Genomic DNA, 20911 nt, shown 5'->3' with positions numbered 1-20911 from the left:
GTGTAACAGGATTTGAGAGGGACAATATCCACACCATTTCTAGGGAGGGTCTCTCAGGGTGGCTTCTCTTACAGCTGGATAATTCCACTCTTAAAGATGGTTTGCAGTTACCTGACACCAAAATACTTCATATATAGATGTAAGGGGTTCCTTTACTTTTCTCCTTATTACAGTGTTTGTAACAGCACCTGAAGCACTGGAATTTATGCAGTGTGTAATGACAGTGGTTTTAAACTAAAATAGGTGCAATTTAGGACACATGGAAGAATTTTTTTTAAGTGAGGCTGGTGAGGCACTGGAACAGGTCATCCAGAGAGATGGTAGATGGTCCATCTCTAGAAACATTTAAAGTCAGGTTGGACAGTGCCCTGAGCAAACTGATTTAGTTTAAGATATTGCTGCTCATTCCAGGGGAGTTTGGACTAGATGACCTTTAAATGCACCTTCCATTATACTATGATTTTATAAAAATAAATAGCAGTAGATCTATTAATCAATGCTCTTTAAGCATGTTGCTATTCCACCACTGTATGCCATCAGTATTCCATTTGCAGTGTACAAATATAAAATGCATCTATTTTCTCTGCTGGCAAATGAGCCTACTCAAAGTAGATTAATTTTTTGGCTGGGTGCTGGGCCTAAAAACCAGCTGTGTCCTGAGCTGTTTGTGGGATGCTGTGCTGCTGCACATTGCAGCAGGCTGCAGCAGCAGCATGCACTGCAGGCCTTGCCATCCCAACAGTGCTGTTCTGCTGTCTACGTGCCAGATCATCAAGTGGTTTGCTTACATGTAACTGCACGTATCTATATTTTTCCCTCCTATTTTCCGCCTGATGTAACTTAAATAAAATTTTTCTTCCTCAGCACTGTGGTTTTATGTCCATTCCTGGTACTTTCCTCCATCCATGAGATGGACGCTGCTGGCTGACTACAGTCCCAAGAGTGACACGTAGTACACTGCTGACATTATTCTCTCTTGGCAGCTAAATTGTATGTCTTCATACACCATGGATGAAGTCTGGGATCCCATTCTCCAAAAGCCCATCATTACATGTGGAACAGTTCTCCTGGCCACTTATGCCTGTGAGAAGGAATCACAACCACCTGGCATAATTCCACTGCTACAGCTTTGACTTAAGTTCAAACTGGACTGCAATTAATCTGTAGCAGTCTAAGCTCATTTCCAGCAGATGACTGATGACTGTGACACTCCTTCTTGCATGGTCTGGTGTGGTAACTCCAGATAAGCTTTGCACAAAGCTTTTAGGAAAGTCTTTCCCAGCTCCAATATTTGTATGGCTTTGCTGGCCATACCAATATTGGCATGGGAATATCATCTTAGTTAATTCACAACTGAACCTTCAGTCTATTGGGAAGAAGCAGTAAGACAGAAGGAACCTTGCAATGGGGTATATAAACCATACAATTCAATCACTCTTCTATGGATGAGTTATCATATCAACTGTCTTTCCAAACACATCTGTGAAATCAAGAGCACTTAAGCCTGCCAGTCATTGGCAGTGCATTAGCAATAATAACTACAATACATCTATAATCTCAAGGACTTGAATGACACCTTACTCTGTTACCATCCAGGGCAAACAAAAGCAGCGTGCAGCCCCAGAAGTGTCTTGGACAGACCTGATGGCCTCTTCTCCAGCTTCCAACCAGGAAATACAGGAGGGCAGACAGGTCTGATGGAAGAAAATCAGCAACTTTTGGGAGCAGAAAAGATACAGAGAACTGTGGGGATATATCATATCCTGCAACACTCCACCATGCATGTGCAGCCCTGATAAAGCTATAAAGGATACAGGGTACAGTGCACTTACACCAGCTCCCAGGCTACACTGGCCATGATGCCCATAAATTAATTTGTGGAGTAAACACTTTGATGCAGGAAAACCCTTTGAGAGTCAGAATGCTCTTATGAGACTGACAAAACTAATTAGAGGGTACCAATTAAAATGAAGGAGGGTTTGGGAAGTTTCCTGTGCACTATGTAGCTTAACTTCTATAACAAATGGAAACTACACTCAAGTAACTTTTCATTAGAAAGTGTATTTCCATTTTCCTTTTGGAGAGCATAGTTTCTCAATAGCTCAGACACAGTGTTACTGCCCTATAAAAGCTCTCCCATAGTTGTAGAGGTGAGTAAGGTCCCCTCAGCATTAGGTATGTGGCTGTTTCATTTGATTATACTAAAAAAATCCCCAGGAAACCTGGAAAAAATGTCTCATTTATACTGATCTTTTGTTTTAAGGACTCAATCTGGTTACTTAAAATTTACAAGTACTCTAAAGAAATTTAAGAAACAGTAATGTGCTTTAACCCATTTTCAACCTAATAGCATCTTAAGTGTTTACGATAAAATACTGCTGTCATTTGCCAGACTAATTAAAACAGGTTTTTAAAAACAATAAAATAAAACAAAACCCACAACCTCCCAAAAAACCCAACATGCAAAGCAACAACACTAAATATTTGCATATTTTTGTAACAGTGCTTTGGGTGCCAGTTCCAGGTTTGCAAATTAAGTCCCTGCTCTATTCACAGATATGGCAGATGGTCTCGTGTTAATGAGTTGCAGGAAGTGGGAGGTGGAATAACACCACCGTGGCAGTGATGAATTTTATGCAACAACTCTCTCTGGGTCTCAATGCAGGCATCACATCACCTCAGTGCACTGAAAAGCCCAGTAGCTACTCCAGAGTGCTGCTGTGTCCCTGCTGTGTCCTCAAGGGAAGGAGCATCACACAGTCTGGAAGTCCCCTGCATAAAGGCATCCTTGCACTGACTTTTTTTTACACAGGGAAAACCTTATCCAAAAAGAGAACTTTAGTAATTAAAAAGACTTACAGGCTTTTAAAAATAATAATAATTATTCTGTGACGTTATCCAATGTGGGCTAAAACTATGCATGTTCAAGATTTCCTTATATGAATAGTATCTTTACTACCTGCAAACTTACATAAATTTGAAAATCCTATCCTCTAATGAGCATTTAGCTTTCTGCTGTAACTTCTCATTCCACGGACTAGAAGGATGCAAATAAGGAGTAAATAAATTGGAAAACTAAAGCAACAGAGGTTTGGCTTCCTTTGGTGGGTAGTTAGCTACTTTTTATTGAATGTTACTAAGACATTCCTTTACCAGTACTCATAACCATGATTCATCCCTTTCATTTCACCATGCTTTACTAATATTATTTATTTATTAAATTTGTGAAAGCTGTTCTTAAAAGACTCATCAGACTCTGGCTGAAATGTGTATGCCATGTTGCTAGAGTGCTGATGTGATGGGTATATGGCCAGGGCGTGAGGGGCTGCAGAAAGTTCTTAATGAATGCAAAGAAAGTTGCAACAGGAGCATGATAATAAAAAAAGGAAAATTATCCATTACTCTGTGATAGTGCAAGTTAACTAACTGAACAAAATTTGTTCGTGCTTTAATTATTGAGCTCTTTTTAGAAAATTAGTGCTTAAAATTTTTAAAGTTCAGGTTTTAAAGCTACAACATAGAACCATTTGCTGCTATATTACATTACTTTGCACCAGCAAAAGTGATCATTATTATCATCACCATAATTTTAGTGAAATAAAAATTACAAGCAAACATGGCATTGGTAAGGCAGCCCTAAGCCCACCACACTCTGCAACCTTGGTGAGCATTACACTGGAAGCAGCTTTTCGTGCTGTACTGAGTTAATACGATCTGGGATTGCAAACTCCTGAAGGGCTCAGGAAGTGCTGGACACGTTTCTGAGAGTGTCTGATGTGTAAGAGTCCCCAGCTAATCCCCAGTGCCCATGACTCCAGAAATACCAGAGATCCCTACTGCCGGGCAAAGATCTGGGACTCGGAAATCGTACAAATGAGCTTCCCGTAAATGAGTCCCATCTGGAAACGTGAGACCCCGTGGCTATGTTCAAATGTGAGGCCCTCAGATTACCCAGTGTAGCTTTGAACATATTTATATCCTAGCAGATGCATTTGATCTAACCAACAAATAACTCCTATTGCCAAGCTACTCCACGTTTTTAATATTTTCGCCGAATATTCTGTCTTAGCCCTTCCCATTAATAGGAATTCCTGATAAATGATATAACTCTGGGTTCTGTAGCATGTTCCACTGAGAAAATGGTACAGAAGTGATATATCCAGATCTGGGCTTTTTCACCATTCCCAGGACACTGCAGGGTCACAGAAACACTAATCCCCAGAACTACACACCCTATTATAAACTGAGGATGTGATAAATTCTAGCAGATTAATTTAGAAACCATGAAAATTAATGGAGGGAAAAATATATTGCAACTGCTAGCTGTGCCACAGGGAAGAGTGCACATGCAGCACCCGTAGCAAAACAGCAATCACGAGAATTTTGATTGGGGTAAAACAAGATACATACACGTACAATGAAGCAGGCACAGCACACAGATCATGGTTTTTACCTCTGTGGCTCAGACTGCAAGTCTATTTCCTTTCATCAAGACAAACCAGGAAAGGACACAGATGTGAGTTATAGTTTTTCTCACATATGTACAAAGAACACTCTTTAGCAAGATGGTATGGATTCTCCCTTTTAAAGTGGTCATGGCCACTTTGGAAATGTCAGGAAACCATCAAAACACAGAAAATTAAATACTTGCCAAATACTAATAAAACAGGGTAATTTCTATCCTTATCAAAGATCTAAGGGGCTACTCAAGATAATATAATTACAGCACCTACATCTCTCCTGTCTACAATTCTAAGGTAACCTGTCTCTCCTGGGTCTATTAAATCGCACTGCTGCCAACAAGCTCCAAGTTAATATTTGTCTAATACCATCCACTCCATTAAATGCAGTCCTAACCTGACAGACACCCTCAGAATAGCTTATAGTCAACACCTTTTCTTTGGTTTTTAATTTGGCAGTCTAATTCATTAATATTTTATTGCTTTAGTAATTTTCCTTGGTGCTTTTATTACAGTGGTAACAAATAAAAAAAGAATTAGCAAACAAGGGAACCAAAGCCCTTGAAGTCTAATGAAACTTTGCCATACAATATTAAAGATATCTGCTTCATTATAACAGTACTTTTATAAAACCTGATTAAAATGGGATATATTTTAAACTAAAAATTAAGTAAAATTTGAAGTGAGGTTAGATGTCATGTTCCCTAGAGCATTTTATTGGCAGATTAGATGTGCAGCTAAACAGGAAATAACTCATAAAAATAGATATGAGTATAAACCTTATTTATAATATCTTTTTACCTCCCTAGGTCCTATTAAACTTTGATACTGAGCAAAACTAGCAGATGTTCCCAGTACTGCTGTTGAAGTTTTTAATCTGGATGTGTCTCTTAGTCTTGAATAATAAAAAAGTTGTTCACCTTTTAAAAACTTCAAATTGTTTAGAATCATTTTCTGAGGAATGTAAGAAGAACTGCATGGGAATGAAGGTAGAACTGCACGGGAATTAGTGACTTTATACTAACCTCCCTTGGTTATGCAATTTAATTTTAATACAAAAGGCATCTATATAATTGCTGATACCATCCAGGAACTCAAAGAGCCCATAAGAAAGGCTGCCCAGAGAAGTTGTGGCTGTCCCACCCCTGGCAGTGTCCAAAGCTGGATGGGGCTTTGAGCAACTGGTCTAGTTGAAGGTTTTCTTCTTCATGGCAGGGTTGTTGAAATGTTGATCATTAAGGTCCTTTCCCACCCAAACCATTCCATGAATAATCAGACAGCAGTAAGGCAATACACAAAACTACCTTTCTACTCTAAAAAAATAAAAAGGGAACAATTCATTCAATCATTCAATCAATGTATTTGACCTTCTGAAACCTCATAATTTATCCAAAACTATCAAAGAAATAGTTTCAAATTTCACACATATTCAAAAAGGTGTGACTTCTTCCAGTGAATTATCATCAGTCACTGATGAGGTCATTCAAACAGACCTCACCTCTAGACATCACACCATGGCCGTTCCTCATCCTCATCCATGGGCTCTTTTTCAGTTTGCATTTTCCATCACTGTACAGCCATAAATTCTGTGAGAGGGACTAAAATTTCCTGCAGCTTTATAAATATGAAATGTTTTCTGATGCAGGCTGCAAGATGATTTAATACAGAAGCAGTCAACCAAGCAGGCAGGCATCTCATCAGTGGCAGGGCAATGCAGCCAGCCCGCAGATGGGATTGTCTGTCCTGCACAGTCCTGCAGCTGCACTGGGTGCTGGACACAGCCTCTCTCCACACGCCATCCTTGGTGAGTGAGGTGAGACAGGACTAACTGCATTGCTGAGTAGCATCAAAACAAATGCACCACAGGGAGGAATCAACAATGAGATAAATACATTCCCAGAATCATCACCCTGCCCATGCAGAGCGGGGGTCATGGCACAAAACTCTCCTCCAAGGCTGAAAGCAGATTGACTGATCAGAACTGAATACCATTTTTTTTGTCAAATCCTAACACACGAACTGTATTTTTTCATCCATTAAAATAAAAATCTAAGTGACATTTGCCTAACCTGATTTTTCTCCTTTTCTGTAGCTAGTGAAATGTATATTCAGTGCTCTGTTCTGTTCCAAAGCTCTTCTCATGTAACAATGTGGCAAATCCATATTAAAAACCAACTTGTGCTTCTTAAACAACAAATAAATCCCAGAAACAAAACAAAAACAGATACCAGAAGAATTCCATAAAATTAATGGAAACCCTCGAAAGGTGATAAAAGAAATTAAGGCATGTCAGAGTCTAGAACATCCCTCTGGCCCCCCTGGAGGGTTTGGAGACCGGACAGGAGGGTCTGGGATCTGTACAGGGGGGTCAGCCAGCCTCACACAGAGCCCAGGAGGACACTGACTCTGATCCCTGGCCATGGGAGTGAATGCCCACATTGTATGAAGAATCACAAGCTGGGAGAATTCAAAATAAGTAGTATTTAGTTTATCATAGAACATAAATGTAGAATCCAGGATTTTTAGTATATGGGGTTGAAGAGGCGAGATGGAGGAATTGGGGAGTGGCCCCTGTGCTCCTTGTTCTTGCTCTCGTCCCCCATCTTTTGCTGAGTTGAATTTTAAAGATTGGTTTAGAGTAGAAATGACATGTTAGTATAGGTAGTAGGTATTGGTAAAATTTTGTAAATAAAAAATACATCACGGACAGTGGTTGGGTCGGGGTACTGTACATAAGGTGCGGGGCTCTCTGATCCACGCAGTCTGCCGCGTGTCCTGCTCTGCTGGGGACGCCTTGCAGAGCTGAGAAAGAACTAAGATAATGAACCCTGCCAGGGAGCCCTGGCAGAGCTGAGAAAGAACTGAGATAATGAAGAATAAACAACCTTGGAAATGTGCACCGGCAGACTCAACGTGTCGTCTCTACCTCTGGTGTGTAACACTTAGGGCAAAGAGAAGACTGAAAACCTTATTACCCCTGGGAACAGCAACCCAGGGGAAACTCCCAGGGAACAGCAACCCTGGGGGAAAACCTTATTACCTTGGGGAACACCAACCCCAAGGAGACTCCCAGGGAACAGCAACCACGGACCCTCAGAAGGAGCCAAAACTTTATTACCACAAGACAAAGACAGCCTCAGCAGTCGCCTGCCTTGGAACTTCAGCCGGACCGCCGTGGACCCAGGGGCCCGGAGCTGCGCCTGCCACAGCTGCCGGACAGCAGGGACAGCCCCGGCTCCAGTGCCACAGCGAGGAGAGGCCGCACCTGGGGAGAGCGGGCACAACCCAGAGCAGGGGGGACGCACCCCAGAAACGGACACGCGTCCTATAAACGCGGCAAAGGGGCCGGGTGAAGGGCTGCGTGTCGGATAGGACGCGTGTTACATGTTGCGTGTTGGATGCGATGTGTGTTGCGTGTTGCGTGTTGTGTGTTGCGTGTGAGAGGTGTTGCATGTTGCTTGTAAATATGAAGCATGTTGCATGTTGCATGTTTAATGTGACGTGTGTTGCGTGTTGAGTGTTGCATATTGCGTGCTGACGTGTTGACGTGCGACACGTGTTGTGTGTTGTGTGTAAATGTGAAGCATGTTGTGTGTTGCATGTTGCATTTTAATGTGATGCGTGTTGCGTGATGCGTGTTAGATTTGACACGTGTTACGTGTTGTGTGTTGCGTGTTAGATATTACACGTGTTCCATGTTGCGTGTTGCATGATGAGTCTTTGATGTGATTTGTGTTGCATGTTGCATGTTGCATGTTAAATATTACGCATGTTGCATGTTGCGTGTTGAGTGTTGTGTGTTAGATGTCACGCGTGCTAGATGTGTTGCGTGTTGCATGTTGCGTGTTAGATTTGATGAGTGTTGTGTGTTGTGTTGCATGTAAATGTGAAGTGTTTTGCGTGTTGTGTGTTACGTGTTGAATGTGACTGTTGCGTGTTGCATGTCACATCAAAAGTTCAACACGTAACACTCTACATGAGTCGCATCCGACACGCAACACTCAACAAGAAACACGCATCATATCAACAATGCAACACGCAACATGTGTCACATTCAACACACAACATGCAACACTAATCACATCTAACACGCAACCAGCAACACACAACACGCGTCACATCCAACATGCAACACGCAACACAAATCACATCAAAGACGCTACACGCAACGCGTGTCACAGCTAACACGCAACACGCATCATGCGTCACATCCAACACACAACACGCAACACACATCACATTAAGAACGTAACACACAACACGCGACACAACACGTGTCACATTCAACACACAACACACGACACACAACATGCAACACACGTCACATCGAAAGTTCAACACGCAACACGGTACAAGCGTAATTTAACACACAACACATGTCACATTCAACACGTAACACACAACACGCAATACAAATCACATCTTACACGCAACACACAACATGCAACACGGGTCACATTTAACATGCAACACACAACACATGTCACATTAAAGATGCAACACGCAACACCTGTCACATCTAACACACAACACGCAACATGTGTCACATCCAACACGCAATACTCAACACGCGTCACATCAAAAGTTCAACACGCAACATCTAACACATGTCACATCCAACACGCAGCACGCAGCAAGTAACATGCGTCACATCCAACACGCAACACGCATCACATCCAACACACAACACGCAACATGTGTCACATTGAAAATGCAACACACAACACGCCACATGCAACAGGCATCACATCCAACATGCAACACATGACACGCAAAACATGTCACATTCAACACGTAACATGCAACATGCAACACTAATCACATCTAACACGCTACACGCAACACACATCACATCCAACATGCAACACATGTCACCTCAAAGACGCGACATGCAACACACAACACGTGTCACATCTAACACACAACACGCAATACGCGTCACATCCATGGTGTGCATTATTAATAGCGTGCATTATTAATGGTGTGTATTATTAATGGTGTGCATTATTAATTGTGTGCATTATTAATCGTGTGTATTATTAGTCGTGTGTATTATTACTAGTGTGCATTATTACTAGGGTGTATTATTAATAGGGTGTATTACTAATAGGGTGTATTATTAATGGTGTCTATTATTAATAGTGTCTATTAATAGTGCGTATTGCTAATAGTGTGTATTGTTAATAGTGTGTATTGTTAATCGTGTGTATTATTAACAGCGTGTATTATTAATATGGTGTATTATTAATATGGTGTATTATTAATATGGTGTATTATTAATAGTGTGTATTCTTAATAGTGTGTATTATTAGCAGTGTGCATTCTTACTAGTGTGCATTATTACTAGTGTGCATTATTAACAGTGTGTATCATTAATAGCGTGTACTCAACCCCGTGGCACTGTCACAGTGTCCATACAGGTCCCAGCCAGCGCTGGCTTTCTCTGCAGTGTTCCCTCTGCAGAGGAGCACAGACAGTGACTGTGACACATCCGGAACCGGTTCATGCTGCTGGACTGAGCTCAAGGATCAATAAATGCCATTGGAAGCACTTATTGTTAATGGAGTTCATAATCAATTAGGCAGGGTGGGTGTTCAGCAAACATCAGTTAACTTTTACGTATTTGTACATTTTACACAAGTTAGATCTTTGCAGCCTCCAGGTAAGTTTTCAAATGAGCAAGTATCTCCAGAAGGGCTGTTGTATCAGAAAATTCCCTTTTCCTGTGATCATCCCTCTGCTATTCACGTGACAATATCGGAGCACCAGGCACCAGCCTGGAGCAAACCAAGTCATTCCCCCCAAAAATGGAAAAGCACAGAGGGTGACACTGGAATTGTCACAATCCAAAGTGATTGTGACAAAAAAAGATCACAGTCCAGCACAAAAGCACCTGAACAGATGGGCCATGGCCCACCCTAAGGAACGCATCAGAGCTGGAGAGAGAACCCCCGAGTTTCTTTAAATGTCAGTTCTCTCCTAGACCTGCCCTGTTATCCCAAACTGCTCCTCTTCCTGACACCCCAGATCTACAGAAGGCTCCAATATGGATATAAACAGCTTTACATCCTTTGAAAACACGCTCCAGTTTGGGACTTAGGATGTTTATGATCTTACAGTAAGGAGACAGATTGCACAGTAAATGCTTTCAGGCATGGATGGTATTGTAAAATACACTTGTGAAGTTTCCAGGATCATTAAGTCACACACAGTTACTAATGCCCCACTCATAGAAGCAGCAGCCACACTTACCTTTGCAAACAAAGCATTTAATGTGGAAATATTTGTTCTGAACTCTCAAAACTTCTCCTTTGCATGGTTTTCCACAGGTATTGCAGAGAATTGCAGTACTTGATGGCTTCTCCAGCTGGCTATGCACAGCCTGTGGTTGTGAAACTGCAGGGGGAAACAAAAAGTAGAGCATTTCAAAGGCCATAGATGCATCTTCTGTAAGATCTACGAGCAATGACAATTAACATCCAGGACAAATCAGGTCGAGCAGATTAAAATTTTAACTTCTGGGATTGGCCAGCACAGGAGAAAAGATCTGCCAAAAGCAGCTGAGCCAAGACAACCCTGTTATTTCACAACTTTGAAAGCTTTTGACTGAACACATTTCAAACATAAATCAGAATTCCTTATAGAGGAAAGAATCCACATGATCAAGTCTTAAGAGCCTGAATTTCAAAAAATGCTTTGTCGTATTTTCTCTTCAAGAAACCAAAACTACAGATAAAAGCTATAGTTTTTATTCAAAATATCTTTAATGGGATTTGGTAACTCTTACACTGTGAACTACTGATCTTTAAAGTTCATAGTAAATGCCTTTTTTACTGATTTTAAGGCAGAAATAAAGTTCTGTACATGTTTTAAATACTTCTGAAACACTGACATCCCTGTAAAAAGCACACATATCTGATCATTAAACAAAGTTTTCTGTATTTTTGTAAGGAAACCATGATTTCAAGAGGTTAGGTTAATCTAGGTTAGTGAAAATTAAGTGAATTAAAAATTTGCTGCCATCTTGTGATGTAAATTAGAAACTGCATTTTTTCTGCTCTTGATGACACGAGGTAAGTTGGCATCTCACATGTTATGTGGAGCAGGTGAGATATGACCTTATTCTTGCAATCCTGCTGCAGCACCTGCATCAATTTTTTATCACAGTGTACTTGGGAGTCAAGAGAGGAAACAGCAAGGCAGTTAATTATAAAGGAGCTGCAGTGGAACTCAGCAGATCTGGCTTTTTCCCTGTGTGAAGAACTGCTAACAGGAAAGCATATAAAGCATTTGAAGTAAATGACATATTTAATGGCACTTTCTTCTGTAATGTGGCCTGCTTACTCAAAGGCTGGATTGCTTATTTCAAAGTGATTTTGTTTAAATTTTAGCTACAGAATAAATTCATCAACCAACCAACCAGCCAAGATGGAGCAACCTCTCATATGCCAATAGGCTTAAGCAAGAAAAGGCCGTTCCACATCCACTGACTTGAAGGAGCCAGTATTTCACAAAGATGCTAAGCTTCCCCTCCCACACACTCTTCCAGGGGACTTGCAGCAGGTTTTACCCAAACCAGCACTTTCTACTGCAACTAAAGTGGTTTGGGTTATTTTTTTTTTTTACCCAGAAGATACAAGGGCTTGAGCTTCTCATGACATTATTCACCACCCACTAGCATTTTGCCTTGTCTGCTAAAATTACATGTTCTGTGATGGTCAAAAAAGCCCTGCTCAAGGCATTGTGAACTTTGGAGCAATTACTGAAGGCCTGGTTATAATTAAGGACATCTCCAATAAAAACAATATAAGCACAACTGGAAGTTTACAGACAGGCAGATGCCCAGACTTACACAGAGCAAGCAGTACAGATCGTTCAGGCTACTATGAGGTTTTGATTTATTCCTCAAATAAAAACAGAGGGAACTCTGAACTTTGCAATTCTTTACTTTTGACACAAGACTGTAACCTGCCCAAAACAAACAACCCACCCTGAAAAAGAATCAACCCTGTAAGAAACCAAAGTATTTTCCCGAGTTAGTTACTAGAGTAGCTGCTATAAGTTTGCAACTATCAATAAAGGTTTGCTTTCTCCAGATTTGCTAACAAGCATCAAATTCGTAGCATACAACTCATGAATGACTTGACTTAAGAGGAGCTGACCATAACCAGAACATTTGGGTCTAAACAGTTGCATTTGAAATACAAAATTCTGACCGGAAAAATTAAACTATTAACTTTTCTTCACATTCAACTATTCCCATGTTTCAGCCTTTCAGAACAGCATCTCTCCAGGGGCCTCTGTGCCTGGTGAGTGTGCAAAGCTGCTGGCTCATGCTGTGGTGTGTCCCACAGGCTGGAGGAACCCGGCTGAGGAATTCCAGCTGCAGTGCAGAGCGGGGCCAGGAGGAACCCAGGAGCACTGGAGCCCGAGAGCCCGAGGGGAGCCCACCCCACCAAACAACCCCTTCCCTAAAGTGACAATGACCTCACATTTCCAGAGAAAACACTGCTCTTCTATTTCTTTCTTGTCCCCAGGAGTCCAAAGCTGCACTTTATGCAAAGCAGCAGAACATGGGAAATTGTTGCAAAGTTCAGTTGTTTTGGTTTCTGGTAATGGTTGCAAACTGAAAATGTGACAGAAAACAGAAAAATTTGTTTTCCACCATGGATTTGGTGCTCAGTGTCCAGAGCTACAGGGCACGACTTTACACATTTCCTTCTCTTTGGGTCTCTAAACCAAGGTTCAGAACTTAAAAAGTTCAGCAACTGAGCTATAAAAGAAATTAAAAAAAGAAAATATTTAGGTTTTTCTTTTTTAAAATTCTTCTTTGAAATTTCTTTTGGAATTTTTCTATTAATACTGAAGTAACACAAAGCATATTTAAAATATACACTGCAGACAAAGAAGTAATTATTTTTATTTGTCATTTCAGAACTAAGCTACTTAGTATTTCACACAAAACCCCAGTGAATACAATCCCTCTGAGATCATTACAAAGAGGTCCTTCTGAAGAAAGTTTAAAACACTTACTCTCCCATCTAGCCCAACAAAATCATATAATTAATCACATATTAGTTTACATTTTAAAACATTGCCACTTAATATGGTTTAGGTTGAAATTTCAACTGCTGACAATTCTGAGAAACTAATTCTGTTAGGGAACTTCACATTTTAACTTTTGTTTCCAACCATATAAGGAGATAAGTTTACAAGGCAATTTTCAGCATTCTACCTTTATGTATCGAAATCAGTCCTCAAAGCAGCAGAAGAAACAATCAACATATTTAATAAGTGAAATAATGAATTACTGATGGAATGTAATGATCAGAGACAACTCATCAGATCATAACTAACTAAAGAGTTCATTAAAAATTAAATGCTCCCATTATATCCTAATTTGTAGAAATTTCCTTCTTAACTTGAAGTTACTTTTTCTAAACCAAAACACAACTGAAAACCGGATTCTCTACATTTGCCCCTCTCCCAGACTACACCCTGCTCCAGCAGAGGTATCCCCATCAATCCTTAAGCCCCGAAAGGATCCGGCTGCACTCACTTTTTGACAAGGACAAAAACTGGCAAGGAATGAACGAGCAGTCTCACAGGACTCCTTTGTGCAAGACCTGTCTGCTGGGGACATTACTGCCAATATTCTTGCCAACTGTCCCGTGCACACACATCTCTGATGTCAACACTCAGTCTGTCTCCACAGGCTACACAGGAGATAATTCTGCTTACTTCTGGACCAAGTAGGGCACGTTAACCAGCAAGAGTTTGCTGAAGAATGGTTAAATAAGATAAACTCCTCAGACTCACTTCTATACTGCTTACTCTAGATGTGCACTTGCTGCCTGTACCACAGGAAGGAGGGACAGCGGCATTGCTTATTATTAAAGCTGCATTACACATCTTATGGCTGCTTCAAGTGATGTTTTCAGTGTGCTTATAACAGATTCACAGAATATCCTGAGATAGAAGGGACTGACAGGGATCATCAAGTCCAACTCTTGGCTCTACACAGGACCATCCCTAAGAATCACAATATTTGCCTGAGAGCTTTGCCAAACTTTAACCATGTACTTGAACACTGCTCACATTTGATGATCTCAAACTCATTTCTTCAGGGAAAATTTCAGACAAAACGTTTAAGCTTTTTATAAAGGTGAAAAAAGATTAGTATACAATATATTGGTTTTCAACATTAAAATGAAAACAGAGCACCTTGCTTGTAGTATTGGATCAAAGTATTATAATACAAATACAAAGAAGTATTTGGATCAAAGACTGCAGCCTTACCTCAATGAACAGTGTGACAGGTGCACTGGATCCATGAAAATCCACAGCTTGTGATGAAAAACCCATCCCTCTGACTAAGCCCAGCTCCTTCAGCATTGCTAGACTAAAGGTTTAACAGCCATGGGGACCAGGAAAAGGTGCCACAGACAAGGAACAGATTTGGGTGAGACAGGAATGCTTTGGAAACAGAGCAAGACAAGCTGATGGCAGTGACAGAAGGGAGAGCATTCACAAGTCCCTGGTCATGCTCTGCTCAGGAGCCTGGGATAGAAAATGTCACCTCCTCTCTGCCACGAGCAAACTGCTGAGGGAAATCAAACTCTTGGCAAAATATCCAGTCTAGGACTGGTCTATGCAGAAGATGACAAACCCCTTTGCTATCAGGCACTCCAACAGATAAATGAGAAATCTTTATGGTACATTACAGACCTGTAATGTACAGATGAAGAAACATGTCCAGAAACTGCAGGATTTGACACAGCCCTAATGGTTTTTCCACTCTGTTGTGTTTTGTTTCAACTCTGCACAGGAACCTACAGAAGCCATTTCTGAGCTTGGAAATCAAGTACTGAAAATTAAGAAGTGTCATGCTTAAGAATGCACATTTAATCTGGAATCAAATCTCAACTATAAAGTTTAATGATAAAGACTTCCACCTTCTTTGTTTCCTATACACACATTATTAAGGCCACATTATTTAACTCTGTTCTAAACCACCAGTTTAATAGATTTACTGCTCTTGGTGATTAAAGAAGCCCAAAATGATAAGGGGCCAAATGACACAATTTGATATTATAATCTCAGAATCCTTGAATGATTTGAGTTAAAGGGACTTAAAGGTTACCTAGTTCCAACCCTCCTGCATTGGCAGGGACACCTTCCTCTACACTACACTGCTCAAAGCCCTATCCAACCTGTCCCTCTGTGCTACAGACATTTTAAAGAGTACTGTGATCTAAAGAAAGGAGTAATTTGAGTGGAGAGACAATAGTCATGTGGGAAAAAAAATATTCCTAATATTTGTAATCCCCCCAATTATCTCTCAATTCAGGGAAAGCAGTAATTCCTCACCAAGGTTCCTGGAAGGATAGTGCAGAAGCAGAGCCTAAAGACAAAAATGAAAGAAAAAACAAAGGGCCTGGTGGGTGAGGGGCACCTTCCCTGTCCTTTTTGTGGGTTGTTCTGGGGCTATTTTTATTGTGTTCTGGAAGCTGGGTTTAAAAAGTGCAGGCCTTTCATTTCAGGCTCATACAAATACTAATCATTGGCCTGCACCCTCCATCAGCAGAAAAGATACAACAATTTTTTTAGCAACTATCAGCACTACAGGCTCCTTTATAAATCCATAACATTTTGCTTCATGAGATGAAAACATATTTTTGAGAGGAAAAAATACTAGACATCAATATTTAAAACTATAATTATCAGCTGTTTAGTTCATAATAACGATCAGCTTCTTCAACAAAGGCAAAGGCCACGTTCCAACTCTGAACCAAAACCACATAGCAGTGGTAGGGATATCATTCTGCATGAGGGAATTACCAGCAAATTGTCTTTGTGTTGACACTGAAACCTTTCATCTCTATAGCTAGAGGTGGTTACTGAAAATCAAAATAAACAAATATGAGACCCAAATGCCATTTACTTACTAAGTATTTGAGAAATAGGACAGAATTATTGATTGCTGACATGCTGTATCAAGGGGTTTGGGGAGGGTGAGGTTCACAGAAGCCCAGAGGGGAATTAAATTTGCAATCTTCCTGGAGCAGGATTAAAGGAGACGCACACAAGTACTGCTGGAATTAGAGACTGGAGTTTAATCATTGTTTTAACAAACCCTGCTTGTGTCAACTGAATCAAAACACTCAGAGCTGAATTTAAAAACATCCGGATGAAAATAAGGAAAGAAGCATTGAAGTGCCTCTAAATATCCCAGTGAAGCATTATTCCCACTGTAGAGCTGGCCCGTGCTCGCTCCCTGTCTTGTGTCTGTGTTTAAAATCCAGTGACGAGGAGTTGTGCTGATGTGAGGATAACACAGAAACACATGCAGTGATCAGAGAACCTCATGGGTGTCAGCTGGACATTTAATTTAACAAAGGGGGTTGTTTTATTTTTTTTTTCCTAAGAACTGATGATTCATTATGGAGCCTTGTGGGGGCCTGAGACCCCATTGGTCCTTTCCACAGAAAAGAGGAGAGAAAGAGTCATTGTGTAATAGGAACTCCACAAGCTCTTCCCACCCATCCTGCCAACCCCACTCGGCAGTGGGGAGGAGCAATTCCTTGGCCCCAGCCCTGCCTAAGGAGTGGATGTGTTGGATGTTCTGGAACAGAATATGAAATAACTGGTGCTCACCTGGTTTACCCTATTTCTCAATTAGCACCTTGTGTTAAATGAGTTTACAAATGTGTTTCCCTGCTTTATGGTGCCTTCTCACTATAACGCCCTGTTCTTCTGTAAGTCTCACAAGAAACCAGAAGATTAGGAGGACAAAGGGAAAGAAGTTTTGCTGTCAATGTCCACACTACATGGTTCTCTGAGCCCTCCAGCTGGCCACACAGAGGGCTGAAGTGTCCCCAGGCCACCACACAAACTCCCTGTCTTTCCCAATAGCGCTTTTCTGCACCAAGAGGGTCCGGGAAACCCCCAGAAGTGCTCACTGCTCTTTCCAAGACCTCTGTGGTGGCTCCTACAGCAAAGCATTGTTACTTCTCTCTTTAGTTCCTGTATTATAAGAGAAAATATTCACCAGATTCAATAAATCTATGTCACCAGGTCTTGATTTAACTCTTTCACATTGTCCAAAAATACAAAGTAAAATGCTTCAAGAACTGTGCTCCCTTTTGAAATGCACACCTGCTTCCACGACACATAAGCAACCATTCCAACAGTGCCTTTCCAAGGCATGCCTTTTCCAACACTTCCTACTCATCATCATCATCAAAACAGAAACCCACAGATGACACAGGCACACAGCACAACTGAGGTGACCTCTGCTTTCACCACAATTACTGAGTTTGTGGGACCAGAGGCAAAAGAGCGGTGTTACCCAGCAGGATGTGAATGAACCATGCACAGGAGGTGCAGCACAGCTCGAGTGCTCACACAAGAGTTTCAGATCTCACCATATGCTCTGTGCTAAACTCACATCACCCAAACAAACCCAGCACAAGCTAACCTCCTGCCCTCATTATTGTAATAAAATATTTACCGAATTCAAACACAGCTCATCAAAATCTCTGCCGAGTTTGACTAACAGCTACTGCAGCATTGTAAAGGCTATTTTTGTACAGGTTTAGCTAGATTGCCATGAGATTGGATATAGAAACAACAGTCCAAGATATCTGCATAAAGAAATAGGGGCTTTTTTTCCCATTATAGACTAATATAAACTCTGAAGTCAATTTCAATTTAAAAAAATTAGGAAAGTTTTCAAATTGAGCTGTCAGCTAAATACTAGAATCATAACCATTTCCAAATCATCATTAATATAATTAAAAAACCCACAAAGCATAATTTACAATAAATGTTTAACCATCTTTCCCCACCTGGCTGTGTTTCCACATAAACACAAAGTCATTACTCTCATGACAGCATCAGTGATTTAGTTACCACAGCCTCAGATGAAAAAAAACAAGTCATTTCAGGTCTAGGCTGACCAGAATGTGGAGTCATCACACCGTACCTGTATCCTCGGGCATTCCTGCATTAATTCCCTTCCAGAGGGGCGATTCCCCAGGAGCACTGCCACAGCCACTGCTGCCACCCCACCACTGCCACCGCTGCCACCCCGCCACGGCCGGGCTCAGATGGCTCCTGCAGCACCCACGCACAGGCGGGAGCACAGCCAACCCCGCCGTCACCACCGTGCAAAAATAGCGTGTAAGAATTCCGTCCTACGGCAGCCGAAATATTGTCACGTCCATGGGGGGTGGCACCGCTGGCAGGGTCCCGGGGGACCGGACGCGGGACGTGCCAGCAAGGGGTGACTGCATCAGGTGACACCAGAGCCGCTTTGGGGCGGTGCTGGGCACCTGGAAAGGCTGGAAGAACTGGAACCTGCAAACTCCTTGTCAAAAATTAGAAATGCAGGCTGAGGTAGCAGGGAAACCCCTTCAGACATCCCCCAAAGACAGCAGTCCTTTTCCCCCCGGTGCAGGAGGGCACAGCACTGATGGCAGAAGGAGATGATGTAAGCAGGGAGATGCTCCCACTGTGCAATACCTGGCAGCCAAAATCTCTCCTCCGATTGCTCATATGGAGTTGGACTGTGTATCCCTGGAATAACAGTGATGTGTTGAGCTATTTAAAGCACCACATGGGAACAGAACAAGCACTTCTATAAGGACTCTGACTTCAGGGATCTATATGGTGAGTACACCACTGCCCTGGGCCATGCCAGCCATGGTCTATTACCTTTAAATAGCCCTCAGCTGACATGGCCTGAGACCCAGAGCACAGATCTGAAGATCCCAAGTTCTCCACAGAATCAAAACTATGAACTACTCAACTTTAAAAAATCTTCTATATGCATTATCTAGCAGCAACTGCCTTTAGACATGAAACTCTTATGTCAGTTTTTTATTTTGTTCAATATTGTTGCGCTGCCTACGTGAAGCCAAATCCATCCTCACACTCTTTTGGATCACCACCAGCCACCCTGGCTGAGCTCTCCAGATATTTGCAGGATTTGGCCTACTTAGTTTTTCCCAGCGGCTGCTTCATCTTGGCAGAGACACAAAAGGCACTTTGCTAAATGGCAAACACTCCGAAGGCACGTAAATTAATAGGCAGGCAAAGCGAAAGGGCTTTCACTCTAACACAGCCTTTCCCTCTGCTTGCCAGGCTTCCAAGGCTAAATGCTTGGTAACTTGCATTTTAGCGCTGTATGATGGCAGTGCAGTCGCACAGTGCACTGATTTGTATTTACAGTTTGAGGTGTGATCCCTGAGCCTCCCCTGCAGTCTCACCCCTTGGCTCCAGCAAAGGAGAAATCACACCCGAGGAGCTCCGAGGCTTTCGTGGTGTTCCTGAGAAACTCCATCGCCACTCATGGGCTTCAGGGGCACAAAGCACGAGGCCAGTGCACCTCGTTAGCATGATGGGCTGGCTCGGGGAGCGTGACAAGGGACAGCGTGACAAGGGACAGCAGTGGCAGCAGCACGGCGAGAAATCAGAGACCTCCTGCTGCAGATGGTCCAGAAAACCGTGTAGCTTTAACCTGATTTCTCAAATCAACACAGACCAAACACCTGTAACTCCACTGTTTTAACAGTAATAACAGCGCACTGCCCTTGCTACAGAAAAGGACAGGACACTTGGCTCCTCTTAAAATCTCAAGTCAAGTCGTGGTCGCAGTGCTCTCGCCCATCCTCTGTTTCAGGTTTGCTTTTGCCAAGGTTACATTACACAGGCCAATGCCATCACCAACATCTTTGCAAACAGCAACCACACAGCAATGAAATTAGGCCACTCTGAAATGGATTAGTTGGCTGCAAAATCTTGATAACCTGTGGTACCACGAGTAATAAAGGACATTTCAAAAAGATTTCAGACCCATTCCTAATTAACTCACGCTTTTTGCCTGTGCTCACTGCTCTCTTCCCCAGAATAAGCTAAAGTGAATGTCAGCAGTAACTGGCCTGGTTATAAATTAGTTTTAGGTAGTTCCTGCAATGAACAAGGAGTTAGACTTGATGACTTCCAGTTTGAGATATTCCAACAGGCATCACTGTGACTCTAGGAAGGTGACAGTACACAGTCTAACCTCATTCCTTCCTGTTCTTCACAGCACTTCACTAGGACCATTTGGAGCTTTTTCCACAGTCTGTCTCTGAAAATGTTTTGGAATGAATATTTTATTAAATGTAGAAGAACACAGAGTTTGTTCTTCACTATAAAATATGGAAGTATTTTCTAACAAAGATTTTTTTAAAAAAATCAGAGTTATAACACCACCTGAAATTCAGGGACTTTGCAATATACAACAGTTATGTACCTGTTAGCTTGTAGCAACTCTTCTGTTGCTTGGGATTGGCATATTGGTTTAAATTTTGGCTTGTGTGGAGTCAGGAGTTGGACTCAACAATCGCCATGGGTCCCTTCCAACACAGGAGCCTTTATGATTTTATAAAACTATGTTCCGGGAC

General features: G+C 41.7%; 1 protein-coding gene across 6 annotated transcripts in view; it reads right to left on the bottom strand.

Moving 5' to 3' along the window:
• ABLIM2 (actin binding LIM protein family member 2) overlaps positions 1 to 20911 on the bottom strand; it is a 130410-nt gene that overhangs the window by 83590 nt on the left and 25909 nt on the right. For all 6 annotated transcript variants that reach the window (XM_063401563.1, XM_063401564.1, XM_063401565.1 and 3 more), the window contains exon 2: positions 10713 to 10856. In XM_063401563.1, the coding sequence (XP_063257633.1) occupies positions 10713 to 10856 (144 nt within the window). The remainder of the gene's footprint in view (positions 1 to 10712; positions 10857 to 20911) is intronic.

The sequence above is a fragment of the Prinia subflava genome, chromosome 7 (assembly GCF_021018805.1).
Source record: "Prinia subflava isolate CZ2003 ecotype Zambia chromosome 7, Cam_Psub_1.2, whole genome shotgun sequence".
Taxonomy (NCBI): domain Eukaryota; kingdom Metazoa; phylum Chordata; class Aves; order Passeriformes; family Cisticolidae; genus Prinia; species Prinia subflava.
The sequence above is the reverse complement of the archived record's forward strand: the minus strand, read 5'-3'. Positions and strand labels throughout refer to the sequence as shown.